The 19840-nt window shown below is 40.0% G+C and overlaps 1 protein-coding gene across 6 annotated transcripts in view; it reads left to right on the forward strand.

Moving 5' to 3' along the window:
- The first annotated feature begins 8289 nt into the window (after window positions 1-8289).
- Window positions 8290-19840, forward strand: part of Tomosyn (syntaxin-binding protein tomosyn) — an 870373-nt gene continuing 858822 nt past the window's right edge. For all 6 annotated transcript variants that reach the window (XM_076202137.1, XM_076202139.1, XM_076202138.1 and 3 more), the window contains exon 1: window positions 8290-8562. In XM_076202137.1, the coding sequence (XP_076058252.1) occupies window positions 8440-8562 (123 nt within the window). In that variant the 5' untranslated portion in view covers window positions 8290-8439. The remainder of the gene's footprint in view (window positions 8563-19840) is intronic.

Raw genomic sequence — 19840 nt, forward strand, 5'->3', positions numbered from 1 at the left:
TTTAGTCGTTATTCAACACAACCATGCTTTAGTGCGAAACTTTAGTCGAAATTTATGTAAAATCACAACGAAATTAATATTTCCAAAACAGAAAATCATAAAACACCACAATAGTCTAGTATTTGTATTTTGTCGTTTTTCAACACAGCCATGCTTTAGTGCGTTGACTGCGCATAATCAGTGACGGAATTCTTAGTTACTACGAAGTCTGTGACATCTGGTAGCATTACATGCGCTAAATCGTAGAAAATGCGTGACGCCATCCGATATTGCATATATCAAGCAAGACCTCAGAGTAAGACAGCGAAAGTCAACCCGAAAACAGCAGAAGCTAGAATTTTTCAGAACTCCTGCTCTATTTCTCTTTTCGCTAAAGTCAGGCGGTTTTATTCAGCTAACGGAAACCCTGGTGTGTTATTAGGCTAAGAAAAATAGGTAACAGTAATGACTGTTCAATATGAAAATTGCTGATAGATCTGAAGAATATTCTAAAGGATTTAGTACTTACATTGGAGTTGAAGAGGTTAATCGTAGCGATCCAATGACACTTGTCAGCAATCGCCTTAGTTCTTCGAGGGTGATGAGCGGGATCCTACGCCCACGTGGTTCGAAGCGTCGTTTCTACGGAATATATATATATATATATATATATATATATATATATATATATATATATATATATATATATATATATTTATATATATATATATATATATTTCTAAACAGAAATGTAGTAGCACATTTGTAAATGACACACGGGAAACCCACAGTCGGAGAAAATAAACTTCGAATAAAGAAGATTCCTATATTTCGGCTATCAACTGTAGCCCTCTTCAGGTACTTACCTGAAGAGGGCTACAATTGATAGCCGAAACATAGGAATCTTCTTTATTCTAAGTTTATTTTCTCCGACTGTGGGTTTCCTGTGATATATATATATATATATATATATATTATATATATATATATATATATACATATATATATATATATATATATATATATATATATATATATATATTGTATGATAAGAATAGAAAGACACAATAGAGAACAAGAGACTTTAATATTGACCAGTTTCGCCTTTGAGGCTTCTTCAGAGGTAATGAAGAAACCTCAAACGCGAAACCGGTCAGGAATAAAGTCTCTTGTTCCCAATCGTGTCTTTCCAGTCACACTATTCATACACCTGTTATGATGTCACTATATATATATATATATATATATATATATATATATATATATATATATATATATAATGTAATATATATATATATGTGTGTGTGTGTGTGTGTGTGTGTATTAGTTTTTCTTAATTGTTTTTGTTTTTGTTTGTTTATTTTTCTCTGTTTATACAATTACACATTTATTTTGTTTCATTTAGTGAGATCTTTGTCTCGGCTATGCGGACACCCCAGGATACTTTCAGGTCACAAACGACGACAACACTCGCTCAGTCACTTCCGAGGCTGTAAAGTGTAGACGCTGCTTCCATCAGAAGCTGTTATATTGTCTTCCTGTGCCATTTCCCTGTACTCGTTCGAGTTATCGCACACAATCGTCACCGACATGGTCCCACACGAGCGAACCCATTCCAGCCATTGGTGTCTGATATGACTTTTAATCGGTGGCAATCCTAATAGATTATCTAATTATATATTATTGCATCTTATATATTTACCTCTTCTCTCGTGTCTTGAAGGGCCACAAAATATCATTTGAAATTCCATTTTCAGAAAATGTAAAAAATATATTGTATGGCTCTGCTTGTGACGTCACGTCATTTTGTGTTGCTTTTCCTGAATTTTTGTGAACATTTTGGACCATGATGTCAAAAGGCGTAGTTTACAATCAAAATAAAACATGTCGTGCAGCATAGGGGCGTATTTATGTGTATATGTATTTTCTATTTTCCCCTATGTAAAGGGGCCGCCGAGTCAAAGGGTATTTCGTCTCTACGGAAAAGTAAAACACATAAGGGGATCCACCAGTCCCCACACTCCGCAGCATTTGTTCGCTTTGCACGAAAAACATGGGCACGCGGTGGCGGCATTCTTGTCCCCCGCCACAGGTACAGGAGAAACGTAGAGGCGGTTTCAAAGGATTACAAAGGAGGAGCATGCCGACGGGAGACCTTTTGGTCCATAACTAGGTCGGATGCGAAAAAATATATATAATATATAAATGCATAGGTATAGTTAGATAAACAGGTTAATAGTAAATAATAATAAATTGACAGGTAAATAATAAATAAAAATCAAGCAAATAATAAACAAGCAAATCAACACACAATATAAAATAAATGGCATGCATTACAGCATCTTGCTTAGGTGTTTATCTAGACGAATCGTAAAGCTTCGAACTGAACTACATTGCACTACCTCTGCAGGAAGTTTATTCCATTCATTAACCCACTTCCAAATTAAATCTATTTCCTGACAGTTTGAGAAATCTAAGAGGAACAGCAGAAATATGGGATAGTGAAAATTGAAAATGTTGTTCGGCACTCCTCTGCGAGTAAGATTGTCTGATCATGTAACAATGCTGCGTGACTGTATATAACCAGTCAGCAATTAACCACCGCCCCCAGCAGCAGGAACTGAATATTTTGAAATATCCAGACCAGTTCACATCAACTCACTACGATCAATACCATTGCAGTGACGTTGATTTTCATTGAATTTTTATAAATTCCAATTAAATATCTATTTCATGCGTTTTGAAGTCACTTCCAATTAAATTTCTATTCCATTGGTACCAAAACCCAACACCTATTTCGAAGTTCAGTGGGTTAATAGTACGCCCACTCTTACCTGGTTGCATCCAAGGCCAACTGTGTTTACCTGGTCGTCCTGTACAGGAAAAGAAAAGTTCGTACGATCCTGTTTTATTCAGTACCAGAGGAATGAGGTTTTTGACTTGTTCTCATTAGCTTGTTACACCCTCCCGTCCCAAACCAAAATATTTTTTGTCAGTTTTATCTTGATGGAGATGTACGTAGTTATCCTTTATTCAACTGGCGGATCTGTCCAGGATGTTCTATATTTGGTCTAATTTAGTATTTCTTTATCGTGATCGATGGCAACAGAGCTGGTGCTAGTTTGTGAATATTTCACGGAATCGCAAGAAACAAATACTGAAGATATCACTACTGACTGTGGTTCACGAACACAACATGCTGGATAGACCTAATAGTTGAAAAAGGACAAACATATCTCCATCAAGACCAGTAAGATGGTAATACAGCATTTCAACGCCTCAGGTGTTACTTTATTGCATCTACCATTGCCAGTCGGCTGACATCTTAAATATGGTGAAGTCGATCAGGTTAAGAGACCATATGCGGTAAAGACTAAAAGAGCCTCTTGTCTCGGGCACAATAGTCATAAAGAGACTTGCACACTCTTCACCCCTCCGAGGCTACGTGTGCATTGCCAGCCCGGTGGAGATGCTGCTCGTAACGGTTTTCCGTGAGCTGCGATGTGACGTAATGTCGCCTTTGGCAGAAGTCGAAATGCCGCCATGCGACTAGAATTGGTCGAACGTGTTCAAATTTCAACTTACTCGCTTTTAATATTTTTCTACCACATATCCATACTGTATCACAAACTAACATACTTCATCACACATTATATGATTGAATTTATAAGATCATCAGCTCCTGTAGAAAATGAAGAAATGAAACAAATCCACGTAATGTTACTTTGAATGTGGGTTCCATGGCAGTAGAATTTTATCAGTAATAACCAGCGCCTCTGTCCGCTGGGACATTATAACACAAAAAAAGTTGAGTCATAGAGGTGGTAAAGGGTTTAAGGAGAATAGCAGAACTAAGTGACAGTAGGAGTTAAAAATGGTCAGCATTCATTTTTGAGTGAAACTTGCCTCCGATTTTAAAACGAAGGCTGAGTAACTTGGTCCGTATAGGTGTCGACTGCACACAATATGCAGGCAACCCCTATTAAAGGGGGTAGGTGTACTGCCCCCACACCTTGACACCTGTTTAACCCCCCTCCTCTCGTCTTGCTTCGTCACTGTTTTCATTGTCGTCCTTCAAATCGAACAACTAGGGCGTGTGACGTCACGACTCGGGTTCGAACCCCGCACTTCTCTCCGATTCCCAGCAGTGACTGTTGCCACCTTCCCTCACCCATCAAGGGGCATCGGGGAAGCAAACGGGGGCGACGTCGGTTCACAGCTAAGCGTCTCATGATGGCGATGACTGTAGAGGTGTTCGGGGGATGGGGAGTGGGAAGCATCGAGTTAAATAGTGTGAGATTAGTGTAGAGGGTCTCGTGTATGAATTGCTGTTCTTTGGCCTCCAGGAAAGACCCCTTCCAGCACTGAATAAGCATCCACTCACCGCCAGCAAGTGTCAGCTTGTGGCTCCACGAAGGGGATTTTGTGGCCTATTGCGGGTGGTCCATAGATCCACCCATGCCCCCCCCCCCTCCCAGCAGGTGGAGGACTTGATCTTTCTCTAGACGAGAAATGGAATATATATTAAAGTTTACAACAAATTAAGAAATCTTTTCGTGTTCAGGTATAATTTGCACAAAAATCATGTCTAAGAGGAGGACGAGAAGAGAAGCACGCGTGTACACGTGTCTCGTTCGTTTGTTCCCCTATGCCTGCATGCATGCCTGGGCTAATTAACCTTCGAAACCGTAGAGGGTTCTACCCTGGCGTTTGAGGGCGTAGACGATATCCATAGCAGTCACTGTCTTCCTCTTGGCGTTCATAATTCTGCTCCTCCATATGTGAGCTGTAATTTTACGTTATCTGCTGAGAACCGAACCCGGAACAGTCAAGGGTCTTTTATTGTAACTCATGCAGATTCCTTCGCAAAAAACAGCTTTCACTGCACAGGTGTTCAACTATGGAACTCACTACCTGTGTCCATTAAGTAGTCAAACAGCAAGGTTACTTTCAAGAAAAAAGTCAAGGACTACTATATGTCTCAGTTATGGACCGAAAACAGCCTTGATTTTATGTACTACTAGCCTCATGAGGGGTACCAGACTCCATGAGTAATACCATCCAAATCTGCGTTCACTCATAACTGTTCTAACCTCCTCTTTGTCTTCCAGAGGTTTAGCTTAGTATAACAATGTTTGATGTTCAAAACTGGTTTCCACCTTTGTTTTGCTTGTCATAGTATGGTATATGTCTCAGGTATGGTCCGAGAACAGTTATGATACAAGCCTGGTGAATCAGGGTACCAGGCAACAAGGTAATTGGACCTTTCCCTCGAGCTCCTTGTTGTTTTACTCGTACGAGTACTGGTCTCCTGTACCCCATTTCGGGTGCTTCAGGTTATAATGTACTACTTCCTGGTGCTCAAACTAAGGTGTAATTGCCCACTCCGTCCTGATGTACAGGTAAAATTTGGAATTAATTAATAGGTGACCCAAGCTGCCATGTAGCATTCACTTTAACAACATGTTGATATTGTTGATGGCCTGATACCTTCTATCCCGTGGTACTACTTAATATTCACTCTTACCCTGGGATGGACCTTCCCTTTATTGTTCTACACTTGCTGCTACAGCAGTAGAATAATGTAGTATATCACTAATGGAACTACACTGATCTGGTATTCACTCATACTGTTTTGGTACATTTTAGTAATATTTTGTTGTTCCTGCCGCATAATGCAATGTTCTTTATTGTGATGGTGCTCAAGTTTTGGTCTTAATATCCTACGTGTTACGAACATTTTAGTAGCATTAGCAATATCTATAATAATGTTTATGTGTCATATGTGTACTGATTGGTATTACTCATGACTGTCTCTGGTCCCCTTAACCCCTACGCATGTTGTCTGTGTAACTTAGGGTAGAGAATGTCTATGGAGGACCACAATGGAAATAAGCTTGCATGCTTTTTTGTGTTATCCTCGGCAATTGTAATTGTTATTTCGAACTGTGCTCTTTTCACTATTTGCATTTCATGTATATTGATTCATTGCCAAATAAACTTATTATTGTTATTATTATTATCATTATTATACCTCGTATGATATTATGGCTGATACAAGAAATGCATGCGCGCGCGCACACACACACACACACACACATATATATACATATATATATATATGTATATATATATATGTGTATATATATAATATATATATATAGTGTGTGTGTGTGTGTGTGTGTGTGTGAAAAATCGTAGAACTCAATTACTTTCACTCTTTGCCATGGTGTCCCTAACGTTCACACTGCTCACATGCAGGAACACTGCCTCTATTCTGCTCTCCACCATCACCCACCGTTATTTTAACGGAGAAAAAAAATTATGAATTCTTTGCAAATCGGCCCCTGCATGAACGTAATTTACAAAAAAAACTAACCTTCTCTAGTATAGTATTAAGAAATAAGGCACATGGAATGCGTGGATAGACTGAACTTCAAGATATCGTTGGAAAACCATGGCGTCACCCGCTTGGAAATATTTCTATTTTTGTTACAGAAGTAGCAAAAATCCTCGCTTCCTACCCTCCATCACCATTGTTGTTTCCCTACACACGTATCTCGCCATGCTCGCATCCTCGCAAGGGAAATGTGTCTGGGAATTGGAACAAACTAATACAGCATCCGAGATTTATGCTCGGAAGTCGTATTAAATACCTCTGTTACTAGACACTGAACATGGAAAAAATGGAAATTGAGAAGTTGGCAAGCACCGTACCCATCCACTTTTATTTCCATCCCCAAAGTTGCAACATCCTCCATCGCACGCCCAACTCCAATACACCTCATGCTCACCCATATACCAAAACACTTCTTCCAGTTATGTTTTTTGGGTGTAATTCTCAAATGCCTTCCTTCCTTCTAACTCTGTATACATTGCATTGCTATTACTGACGTCAATTCCCAATTTCCTCATTTCAACACATTTCCACAGACTAATCATCTCCGCACTGATCAAGCTAATACTAATAACATTAATTATACCAATGATGGTAACAATAATAATAATCATGATATACAATCAACCAGTCCTTTGTCCTGGCTCTCGTCTGCAGGGTATGCGAGGCCCCCAGGAAACAGCCACGATCAGCTTGGCCCACAAGTCAATGAAGAGATTCTACGGGGCTCTAGAGTGTGTTCGACAGTGTAGATTAATGAAAATAATTATTATGATAATAATAACGTAATAATAATAATAATGCAATGATAATTATAGTGATTATGGAGATGATGGTAACACTACTACTAATGGTAGTAATAATGCAATGATAGTTGTAATAATCATGGAGATAACGATAGCACCACTACTACTAGTAGTAATAACAATAATGATAGTCATAGTAAAAACAATAATAATATAAATAATAATTAGGAATCGACTGTTCCATCTTCAAGAAATGGGCGCCACTGGTAATGAGATAGCCTGGCTGCAGCCAGAATAGAATAAACGTGTCACACAACGCAGAAAGTTTTAATGAATAAATCGGATAAACCTCTGTGTCACAACAGATTTGTCATAGCTGTTTTACGTGTCAAATCAGGGAGTTCCTTATATCGGGGTTAAGTGAAGTGTACGCAAGCATTTATGTACAAGGTTTGCAGTCGTCATCGTAAAAATATGCACGCGGGAGGTAGGCATTTGAATGTTGTTCCGAGATTTACTTTTATCTGAGGAAGCAATATTACAGTAGATCAGTGGAAATATTATCACGGTATATTATGATAATTTACCCACTTCCAAAATGTGTTGTCAGTCGGGCATTACTGTTTTTAACTTAGTTCTGTCTCTTTTCTGCTCAGTTCTAAAATATTGATTTGGCCTACCGCCTCACATGAAAAAAAAAGGCTTAAACAATAGTCACCCAGAGCAAGATAGATTTTGACCTCAATTGCACACGAGAATAAGGTCTATAATCAAACTAGGACACGGAGAAGAAATGAAAGTTTAGAAATAATTTATAATAGTAATATAATGTAGAAAATATTCCTTATATTTCAAGCAATCAATTATTTTCATTCAGATGATACGCATTTGCAAAATAAACCCCTCTGCTGTCAAAACGCCTGCATCGGAGTGTCGTCTGCGCACTCGACGTTCCAATAATGCTGGGAGTAACTCGCTGTAATATTTTACTGTTTTGTTTTTTCCACATAACAGTATTAGTTTCTGATTTAGATAGAATTGTTAGAATATTTTTTGTACGTATACATTTCTTTAAATGCAAAAAGATTTGTCGAATTTAAGGTGACGAGTGGAGAGGTTAGGAAGTGTGACGTCACAACGCTAGTTAGGAGCGCCAGTTAGTAAACGAGAGTCAGCCGAAACGGACGTCAGGATAATAGTGGGTTATTCTATGTCAACCTTTCGGAATGGCTGTGTAAGGGAGTTATGGTAAAACATAGTGTTGCGATTTCTTCATGGAGTTGATATGAAAATAGTGGCTGGATTTACCAATCCAACATGAAGAAGTTCACGAGAAATGTTATTGATGGATTTCGCTCATCTGTAGCACAACCCACAGCGAAACCTGAGCATGTTTCCATTGTGGAAACTCTTCGCCCTGAACAATTCCAGGTTGCTAAGGTGAGTGCCCGCATAGTACCATATAGCCAAATGTCTCATATACCCAGTTGGTGCAAAATGAAGAGCGGACATGACGTGTGAATATGTTATTTCGTGGCGACATGTTGGCTAAGCGACCGACCCAGGTGGTGTCTGCCAAAGCTGGTAGTTTGGTGGGTGTGTACGTACGTACGTAGCTCCCCGCTCAGCTGCTCGCCCTCCACCAACAACCTTCCATTTGAAGCTTATTTCGACAAACTCCTGCTGCTTCTTCTGCTGCTGTAGCATCATCTGTCGGACAAGCTGACTGGCCGAGGGAGAGCATAAGAGGGTTTGGAGACAAGTAATAGAGAGGATGTTCCCCCCGAAGTGAGAGTAGACAGCGTACTTATCGCTGTCTTATCTGTCATTGATTAGAGTTGCTAGTACATGTCTCTTGCAGTCCTCGCAGGGCAGCATTGCATCTGTCAAAGAGAGAAATAAAAGAAACGGAAACAGTCATTTCAGGAAATGTGGACCAGGGACTGGGAGACGTTTCGTCAAATATGAATGAATGTATATTATGATTTTGATGTTTATCGACCTACTTTAGGCGCGCCTGAGTGTTAACTCGACACTTGGCTGCGCAGGGGCAAGGGGTGGGAGCCTCCCTAGGACTAAATAAAATCGCATGGCGACAACTAAATCTACATATTTAAACAGCCCATGGAGTCAGGGTTGATACTTTCTCTGTGCAGATTTTTCCCCAAGGATATAAAATTCCCTTAGGATGTAAAATATAAACAGTTGTCTGGCGGCAGTTCGCCAAGATTAAGTCCTTAATGATGCCCAGGTAGTGCATGTTGGGTGTGATCTACGTCACTTTAGACAGCTAACTGAATAAAATCGCCTGGCGGCAACCCTCGGGTCAAAGCACAGATTTACTGATTGCACGAGTTTTATGTAATATGTCTTTTAAGAAATTGGCTTCACACATACGAATCAGAGTCAGGCAGCATTCTTTTATGACTGGAGACGAATTTCCAATCAAAGAATAATGTTGATCACTCTTAGGTTCGACTGTCTTTGCCCTCTCCCGCTTCTAGGACTATTGTAGCCCGTGCGATGGTATTTGATCAAACCTCGGGACAGTGATTTGCAATCAAAGGGTACATTTTTCTTGAAGAGGTCAATTTACACTCCCTCGGGGTTAAACAAATGTCCCCTAGGGTAAAAAACTAACCCCAGGGATTTTTTTCTTCCATTGGGTTAAGAATATAACCCCTGTGGGGCCAAAAAGATAACCCTTGGGGAACCATTGGTACACCTGGGGTGAATTTCAATCTCTCAGGGAGTTTACCCCATGGGCTAAATGCTAACACCCTGTGGGGGAACCTCTGGGGTAAAATGGTAAATCCTGTGAGTAATATTTTAACCCCAGGGGTAAGTTTCTATCCCTAAGTGGTGAAAATGTTCCTGTGGGTAGAATTGTAAATGGTAAATGTCATAATTTAAGTCTCACAATACAGAGTATCTTCCTGTATATTAGAGTGAATGTATATATTTTCTTTCTCGGTCAAGGTGTATTTCATACAAAAGTTTAATATTTAAGTCTATTTCACTTTTATCTGCACCTTTATGAGCTTCTTTGTGTCGATGTTTAAGGGACCAGAGTGACATCCCTACGGACCAGAGTGACGCAGCTTTCTTTTATGATTCGAAAAAGAAGATTGGTTAGTTTTAGAATTATTATCTGCCCTCCTAACCTCCTTAGGTCGCTCCTGGGCCACTTCTGTAACTCGATATCCTAGGTGGAGTATTGTCCCCTGGGGCAGAAGTGCTGATTACGGTGTGAGAGTAACTGATGGCTGAGTGGGTCTGGAAAACCAAGGATGGTCAGGATCGTCGGCCAAGCATCTGGAAAGAAGAGGGTTGCGGACAGAAGCTTTGGCGATGTCCGCATCAGTGTCCACTGCCTGTGATGGCGAGGGGAGAAAACGGGTGAGATAGAGACACTGGTGCGTCGTTGAAGTAGAATGCCCGGGATGAACTGTCCTCGCCAATAATATATACCAGCGGGGGATAATCAGACTGGGAAAGCTTAGGGCAGAAGACGCTGAGTGTATTGTCAGCAACAAGATGCAGTTCCGGTGGTGGGTATAAATCACGAGTCCCCTTCCGCCGAATAAGATCAGTTGGTGGCAGTCTCGGCCAAGTATGCAAGGCACGTTATCGTAGCAAAGGGCGTAGGGGGGGGGTGAACAGGGTACATAATCCTATTCTTTTGTCAAGTAATTTTATAAATCTAAGAACCCCTCCCCCCAAACCCGAAGGAAGAAAGGGTTCACACCTCGATAAACCTCTTCCGTATTTGAAGATACCATTTTATTCAGGCTGTGGGAAAGGGGGAGGCATACCTTTGTTTTTAGGTTCCCCCAGTCGAAATCCGGTTCTGCCCTAACCTCGATTTTATTCTTCTTGGAAGAGAATGTTTAAATCTCTTAAGTGTTTGCTTGAAAGTAGTTTTCATGTTCTTCAGGACCCGGGAGCTGCGTGCCTCGTCACCTCCTTGGATGACCGAACAGTCGCAGCACTTCGATGTTCCGTAACACCTCGCCCATTTTTCTGTACAGTTCCCTTCTGCGTGAGTCACCCAGTACTCTGCTCTTCTTCCTCTTCCACTGGAAGGTTCTGGAATTCTCCTCCCCTCCCCCCTCCCTTCCCCTGGTGGTTCTCTTCCGCCCGTCGACCTGGACGCTTTCGAGGCAGCTTACCTACACCGGAGGTGCTGACCTCCGAGTGGAGTAATCCTCCTCGTTTTCTTTCCAGAGCGGCATCATTGGAAGCGTTTTATTTATTTATTTATTTGGCCCTTTGCTGTTCATTGAAATGTCTAGATTAAAACGATGGAAATAAAATGAACAGTCAGCCCGAAAGTCAATGAAATTGTATGACGTTCACCATGGCATAATATGGGGTAAAAGGGTTTTAACGTCTTTAAGCTGTGACGCTACGGAATGGGTGCCCCGGAGGAGAATGTAATAGCCCGGCGGCAGTCGGGGTAGGAAGGAAAGTACCACCGGTTACGGAAGGGGAGGGGTGCCATGGGTGTGACTGAAATAGACAGCCGGGAGCCACAGTAGGAAAAGAAGTACTGCAGGGTTAGGAAGGGATCGCCGGAGGGGGACACCAAACCCTTCGCCTCTGACGGAGCTCCCGCAGAGATAAGTGGTATTTAGCTGACGAAAACCAGCGTTTCTCTCGTTAGGGGGACATTATTGTCGCGCCCAAGAGATGAAGTCGGAAGAGGTGGTCATGGAGAGCTTTAGTTAAGGAGGGAAGATGCAGAACGGAGGGGTAATTGATATTCGAATTTGTCTTTTCGTGGAGGCGAGTCTCCAGGTATAAAAGAATGCTGCGTGACTTTTGTCTGTAGAGATGTCGTATAACCCCTGAAATAGTTACTGTATAAATTTTGTGCTCTAAATGGCTCGTGCGGGGACGGGAATGAACGAAGTAGTCTGTCGGGAGCCAGAATGAAATGAAAAGTGCCACACGGTAGGAAGGGAGGTAAGTACGTGGCACTGTTATGCTTAGGGTGACCCAGGATGACCTGCATCGTCCCGTCCATGTCAAGACTTGAGAGCCATACCTTTCGCCAATACCCTGGCAAACGCTTTACCAAAAAAGTCCAAGTCCACCTGGCTTTCATGCCAAGATTATCTGCGTTTACTGGCCTACCTATACAATCTACCAGTATTTTCCACAAGTATAATTCTGTTGTGTACTGTATAGAAAGCGTTTGTCATAGTTGGCAAAAGGTCGTAAAAGAACGGTCCTTGCGACCGTAATCCTAGTCGCCTACAAGTGAGTAACTGTGATCGGACCGTGGCGGCTGCATCGTCATGGTGTAGAGCTCCGTCAGAAGAAACCCCCGTCATTTGGGAACGAAACTTCTTATTCCAGGTATGATCTTTCACTTCATATTAGATTTTAACCAGGTACATAAACCTACTAAACTAGTACTTCAGCATAAGTAATGTAGACCTTTACAGCAACCATGTTAGGATGGTACTTGAAATGCTATGTGCATAGTGTGTCTCCGACATTGCATTGTCATGACGAAGAGACTTTTGTAACAGCCTTGATAGGATGCTAGTAGAAATGCTCTATGTAATATGTACCTCCAACTTTCCATCGAATAGTACACACGACAGAGGAAGCCCCCAGGAATATATACATATATATGGTCATAATTTTGGAAAACTAAGAAACAGCGTAGTTTGTTAACCTATATGGTTATATATCACGGTGTTAGGAAACCCACTTGCAGAAAAAACAGTAATCGGATGCGACATGCAGAACCCACTAGTAGACATGTTCATCCGGTCTACAGACATGATAAAGACCAAGTAATATGCAGAGAATGTTGGGGCTGGAAGAGCGGGGAGTCATGCCCCTACCCTTCAGCTCGACTCCAATAAAGGTTGTCGGGTCAGGACTCTGGAACGAAGAATAAGACGCAGTGGAAATAGGAACGCCAGGCAATTGAGGACCTTAGAGGCGGGGACCAAGGCTCCCCCGGAAGTCCCACATCTCTCACGACCGAGACCCCTTTTTTTCCGTAAGGTGTTGTCCCAGTATCTTAGGGGTAGTTTTGGTCGACCCATGAATTCCGGTGTGAAATTGACACAGTTTCTCTTCTGGTTCCAGTGGCTTCAGTAAGACTAATTTTCTTCCACCAGTCGCTCCATCCACCATCCTGAATCCATCGAAGAACACAGGCCTCTCCCAACCTCCTCAAATCACGTGACTGTCCCCAGCCTCTGCCACACCACATGTAGACTTCTCTGACCTTGTCTCTCCACCTTTGTGGTCTTTCTCTTCCACTTTCAGTACCGGTAGCGAAAGGGTGGTTGTGCTTGCCCATCACAGTTTTATGTCTGACTGCTGTCAGTTGATTTTATTTACTTCCAAAGCATCTACTCGATAAAGAGGGGTTGAGGTTGATTGCCTTCTGTGGTGCCAAAGAACCTTACTTAACCTAACTTAAACTGAACTAGGTTGTTGGAGCTGGTGCTAACTTCATTTCCAGCGATTCATCACTAGATGCTTACTAGTATAGGCATTCTTTGGTACAGATGTGCGCGTGTGCGGGCTCAGCTTTGATGGCCCACTACAGAACCGGCCTATCCTCTGGAGGGCGATGTAGCCTTCGTTGAGCGAATGCTCGAGGTTCTTGCCCTGTCACTCGTCGTCATCGTTTCGAAAGGGGTTTTGAAGAGTAAAGCTTTATATCGCTCGAGACGTATCTTGAACAATCGCTTTGCTGTGATGACGCATCCGAAAGACTCCTGTTCGGCTGTCGCCAGGCGATTTTATTCATCACACGGATCGGTGGATTCGTCACCACGGTGTTGGTCTTGTGGCTTTCCCTCGGCTGAATGACATTTGCAAGCCTCCGCTTGGGTTAAAAGGATCACAAAGGAGGAGACCTATTGGTCCATAACTAGACCGGATGCAAAAAAAATATAATAATGACAAATAAACAAAAATAGTAATTATATAAATGATTTAGATAAAGTAAAAAGGTAAATTTAGATAATAAACTGGTAAATAGTAATAATAAATGGACATATTAATAATAATAAAAAAATACAAATAATAACGATATGAAATAAATAGCAGGCATTACAGCATCTTGTTTAGGTGTTTATCTAAATCTGAACGAATCTTAAAGCTTCAAACTGAACTACATTGCACTGCCTCTGCAGGAAATTTATTCCATTCATTAACTACACGGTTGGCGAAGTTGTTTCTACCCACTTCCAAATTAAATATGTTTCCTGGCAGTTTGAGACCATTAATTCTTGTCTTATTCTCAGTGTGAACATTTTGTCATTTTTTTAATGTCCATTCCCATTAGAATCTTAAAGATCTGTATCAAGTCGCCTCTGAGCATACACTCTTTTAGGGAAAATAGATTCATATGTTTTAGTCGATTTTCGTAGGATTTATTTTTTATATTTGGAATCAGTGTTGTGGCTCGCCGTTATACTTTTTCCAATCTGTCAATATCTTTAATGAGATTCGGTGACCATACGGAAACGGCATATTCCAAATGTGGACGAACTAATGGTTTATATAGCTTGTTAATGAGAGATGGACTTCTGAAGTAAAAAGATCGCGCAATCGATCCAAGAATCTTGTTTGTTTTCTCAAGAGGCTGAGATGTATTTCTTAGATGATTTGAGATCGTTACTGATAATTACGCCGAGATCCCTTTCACTATCCACTTTTGTTAGTGAATTTCCAACGAATTTGTAATAGTACTTACTGTTTTTTAACCTATTTGCACGACCTTGCATTTAGTTGTGTTAAATTTCAATAGACACTTTTCAGACCATTGTTGTAGTTTATCTAAATCTTCTTGGGTATCTAATTGGTTTAAGTGATCATTTGCCATTCTGCACAGTTTTGTATCATCAGCAAATTTGGAGACAATAGATTTCAGACCATGGTCTATATCATATATATATATTATGAATAGAAGTGGCCCAAGAATGGAACCCTGAGGAACTCCATTCATAAGAATTTTCCATCTAGAAGTTTTGCCATTTAGAACAACTCTTTTCGATTGTTTAACCAATTACTAATCCAACTTAATAGGCTACCACTTATTCCATGTGAAGCTAATTTAGTAAGTAGTCTTTCGTGTGGGATGGTATCAAAAGATTTTGCAAAGTCCAGATATATTAAATGTATATTGTTTTTATCATAATTCAAGATGTGTTGTAGAATCCAAGTAAGTCATGCAAGAACTTATCCGTCTGAATCCATGCTGGCTATCGTTGATCAAACTGTTACTTTCTAAATGGTGTTCAGTAGCATCTCTGATGATAGTTTCCATAATTTTTCCTACTATTGAAGTCAGGCTTATAGGCTTGTAGTTATTTGGTTTCTTTTTGTCACTTTTTTTAATATGTGAGTAATGTTGGCTAGCTTCCATTCTCTTGGGGCATATCCGGATATGATGGATTTCTTGAAAATAATTTCTAATGGAACAACAATCTCATTTTTAATTTCTTTTCAAGATTCTTGGATGCCAAACTGTCAGGTCCTGGTGTTTTATTAACTTTGAGTTTTTCTTTACACCTTTTCTTTTATTTCACAGGTTTCAGTTTGGTGTTCACTTTGAGGTGTTTCATTTATGAATACTGAGCTTAAATAGTTGTTTAAAATATTACATGTTCCTTCATTTGAATATTCAAGTTGACCATCAGCAGATAATAGTGGACCAGTGTGATTCCTAATAATCTTTTTATCTCTAATGTAACTAGAATTCTTTGGGATTCTCTTTGGATTTATCAGTGATATTCATTTCGAATGGTCTTTTTTTTTTTTTTTTTTTTCCTCTCCTCTCTCCCTGTATTATTACATAACTTTGGTAGTCATTAGGTGCACCTGAGCACTTGTATTTCTTATGAGCCTTTCTCTTTTTAGCAATACATTTTTTAGTTTCTTTGTTAAGCAATTTTGGGAGAGCCTGATTCGGGGAGCATCTGTCCTTAAAGGTCAACTAAGAAGGTTTAAGATTTATTTATTTATTTATTTTGTTATTTCATGCATGAAAATATAGCTTAGAAGAAGTTAGAACACTAGAATGTATGTTTTTAGCATTTTATAGTCATGATTTTATCCAAATAACACGATCTCAAGTGCCTGGTAGCAGACAATTTTTTCAATGTCGTAGTTACTTTTTCCATCGCTAGGGCAACGATGACATCAGTATTGCCAGCGAGCAACACGATGGGGCTTTTACATCGAGTGAAGAAGATTTATTGTATGTGGATGCCCTCTCATGTTCCAGTGTGGGTACAGTACAAGGATACATGCACAAACCAATTCGGATATCCAAACAAGACTCAACTGACGAAGACCATGTCGAGAGCAAGGAATCTTTAGAGGATGAATGCCTAGAACAAACAGGAAATAAGGACTGGTGATGGTCTATTTGTATGGACATTGAACAGAAAAATGATTAAATAAGTAAATAATGATAATACAAAAATATATAATAAGATAAAGCAAAAATAAATTTGAGAAGTAGGCTGTCCGCTGTATCCACGCAAACCACAACCCTTCCCCCCACCAACACATCCATTTGAATCATTACTAGCTGACCTACATGACCAGATACTAGAAAGACCAGACAAGCCTATTCAGTGTTGATGCACCCACAGAAGATGAATAAAATTGTATGTTGACATCCAGAATAAAAGGAAACCTGCCACCCAGTAGGAAAGGGGCTAGTCGAGATGGGTTCTAATATACATACAATCAAATGATGGAGGGGAGTGCCCTTAAGAATAAAATCATCCAATGGTGGGCAGGTGGCAACCTTCAATGCAGAGTGGCAATTTTTTCAAATATATGGCTATTGCCAGGCAATCTTATTCATCTGGATTGACCCCTTTGGTAGCAAGGGTGTTGATGTACCCTGTCCTACAGCCTTTCACACCGCACTATGGGCAAAGGGTCCTCACCTTGGTGGTTTCTCCAAGGGTAAGTCCTGTGTGACTAATCAATCTTTTTACACTAAAGTATATAAGGCGTCAGATAATAATAGTTACAGACGCTCCTCAATTTACGTTTTAGTTACGTTCCGAACGGCCGAACGTAAGTTGTTACTGTACTATACATCCTAAATTCTATTACCGTATCTTATAAAACACCCCGAAATAATTAATTATACACACAACATTGTAAGATAAAAACATTAATTTCAAATAAATTCAATTCAAGCATCATAAATTGAGATGGTGGAGGAGGAGGAGGAGGAGGCAAGGCATGTTCAGTTTGTTGTTTGTGCAATGTAAACAATGGACGCAGCGTCATGTGCAAGTATCGTTTGAACTACGGAGAGCGCGCTAAACTAAAAAATTCACTCAATTTTTTTTTTTTTTACAGTCAGTTCAAACGTAAAATCGAAAAAACGTAAAACGAATGAATGTAAGTAGAGGAGCGTCTGTACAATATTATTTACCTTGACTTTAACGAAGTGACAAGGTGCCCCACCAGAGACTACTAAATAAAGTCAAAGCCCATGGCATAGGAGGAAAAGTGAATGTAATAGAACTTGGATAAGTGACCGAAAACAGCGGGTCACCATAAATGGTGTAAAATCCAAATGGAGGTTGGTGGTTTCTCCAAGGGTAAGTCCTGTGTGACTAATCTATCTTTTTACACTAAAGTATATAAGGCGTCAGATAATAATAGTTACAATATTATTTACCTTGACTTTAACGAAATGACAAGGTGCCCCACCAGAGACTACTAAATAAAGTCAAAGCCCATGGCATAGGAGGAAAAGTGAATGTAATAGAACTTGGATAAGTGACAGAAAACAGCGGGTCACCATAAATGGTGTAAAATCCTAATGGGGTAGTGTTTCTATTGGTCCCCAGGGCTCAGTTTTGGGTCCCTTATTGTTCATTATGTACATAAATGACTTGGACAGTGGGGATTAATAGTGATGTTGGTAAGTTTGCAGATGACACTAAAATAAGACGCCTAATTAGGTCAAGAGAAGATGCTGAAATTCTGCAAGAAGATCTTAATAAATTGTTCACATGGTCAGTGATATGGCAAATGGACTTCAATATCTCAAAGTGCAGCATGTTAAATGTAAGGCTTAACAACACATTTTTAAAGAAAACTGAATGCGAGAGAGACTTGGGAGTTCTAGTGAGTCCTGATCTTAAATCCAGGAAATGGTGTATTAGCGCCAGGAATAAAGCTAAAGGATCATCAGGTTTCATTGCTAGGATGGTTACGAATAGAAATGCAGAGGTAATTATCAAACTCTATCTGGCACTAGTTAGACTCATCCTCGACTATGTGGTACAGTTTTGGTCTCCGTCCTATAGAATGGATATCAATTCACTAGAATCAGTACAGAAAAGAATGACCAAAGTATATGGGCTCAGAAATTTATCTTATGGGGAGAGGCTTAGGCACCTTAACTTACACTCTCTGGAAAGACCCAGATTGTGGGTGTGATCTAATAAAGGGGTTCAAGTGGATCAAAGGTTTTAGCAAGGGTGACACAAACAAGGTCATCATATTAAGACAACAGGACAGGAGTTGCAGTAGTAGATTTGAATTGTACAAATTTAGATTTAAGAAGGAAATAGTCAAGAACTGGTTTACTAATAGGATGGTCAGTAAATGAAATAGACTTAGTAACCATGTAGTGAGTGCTGAAATTATATATATATATTTATTTTAAACTGTTAGACAACTTTATTGATGGGGATAGCAGGTGGTAATGGACATTGAACTGACTAGCATAGGCCTTATGGTCTATTGTAGTCTCCTTCATTCTTATGTTCTTATGAAACCTCGGGGGAAACTTTAGGAAGGCTGAGGGTATGCCTCCGGTTGTGAATCTGTGCCCCCATCCCCTCCTGGGGTGGGTGGGGGGGTCCATATACCTCTCAGAATGAGAAGAAATAGTTAAAATCATCAGGCAATCATGATGGGATACAGATGTACAAAAGTGAATTTGGGTCTAGCAGTATACCTTTTTCTGTCTGTTCTGGGGATTTGAAATTAGGGTCATTGGCATATGAAGTAAGAGTTTTGCCCCCTGAGTCACTTGGTTCACTGTAATGATTCATGGTGACCTATCCTGTTGTATGGAATTGTGGATATGTTACAAAGGATTACAAAGGAGGAGCATCCGACAGGAGACATTTTGGTCCATAACTAGGTCGGATGCAAAAAAAATATAATATTGATGAATAGGTTAACAAACAAATAAACAAATGAATAAATAAATAAAGATTATAATAATATGAATAATAATAAAATAAACAAATTAATAGATAGGTAAAATTAAATAAAATACAAACAGGTAAATAGTAAATAATAATAAGTTAATAGATAATAATAAATGATAATTCAGTAAACAGTAATAAACAAAGAGATAAAAACTAAACAAATAATATAAAATAAATGGCAGGCATTACAGCATCTTGCTTAGGTGCTTATCTAAGCGAATCTTAAAGATTCGAACTGAACTACATTGCACTGCCTCTACAGACCATAAGAGCTATTCTTGTCTGCATTTTTTAAGTGGATGAGGAGGGGTGTTACCATATCTTGAGGTGGTGTGGTAAACCAACTCTGGCTGTTGGATCCCAGTGTAGAAGTGCCATATCTCACTGCACTGCCTTTGACTCGAATGGCGCATCAAGGAGCAGGGATGATCATCCCTTCATGTATGAGGAGCTAAGGTGGGGTGGGAGGTATCCTT

Source organism: Oratosquilla oratoria, chromosome 18 (genome assembly GCF_046742065.1).
Source record: "Oratosquilla oratoria isolate Oo_2021 chromosome 18, ASM4674206v1, whole genome shotgun sequence".
Classification (NCBI taxonomy): Eukaryota; Metazoa; Arthropoda; class Malacostraca; order Stomatopoda; family Squillidae; genus Oratosquilla; species Oratosquilla oratoria.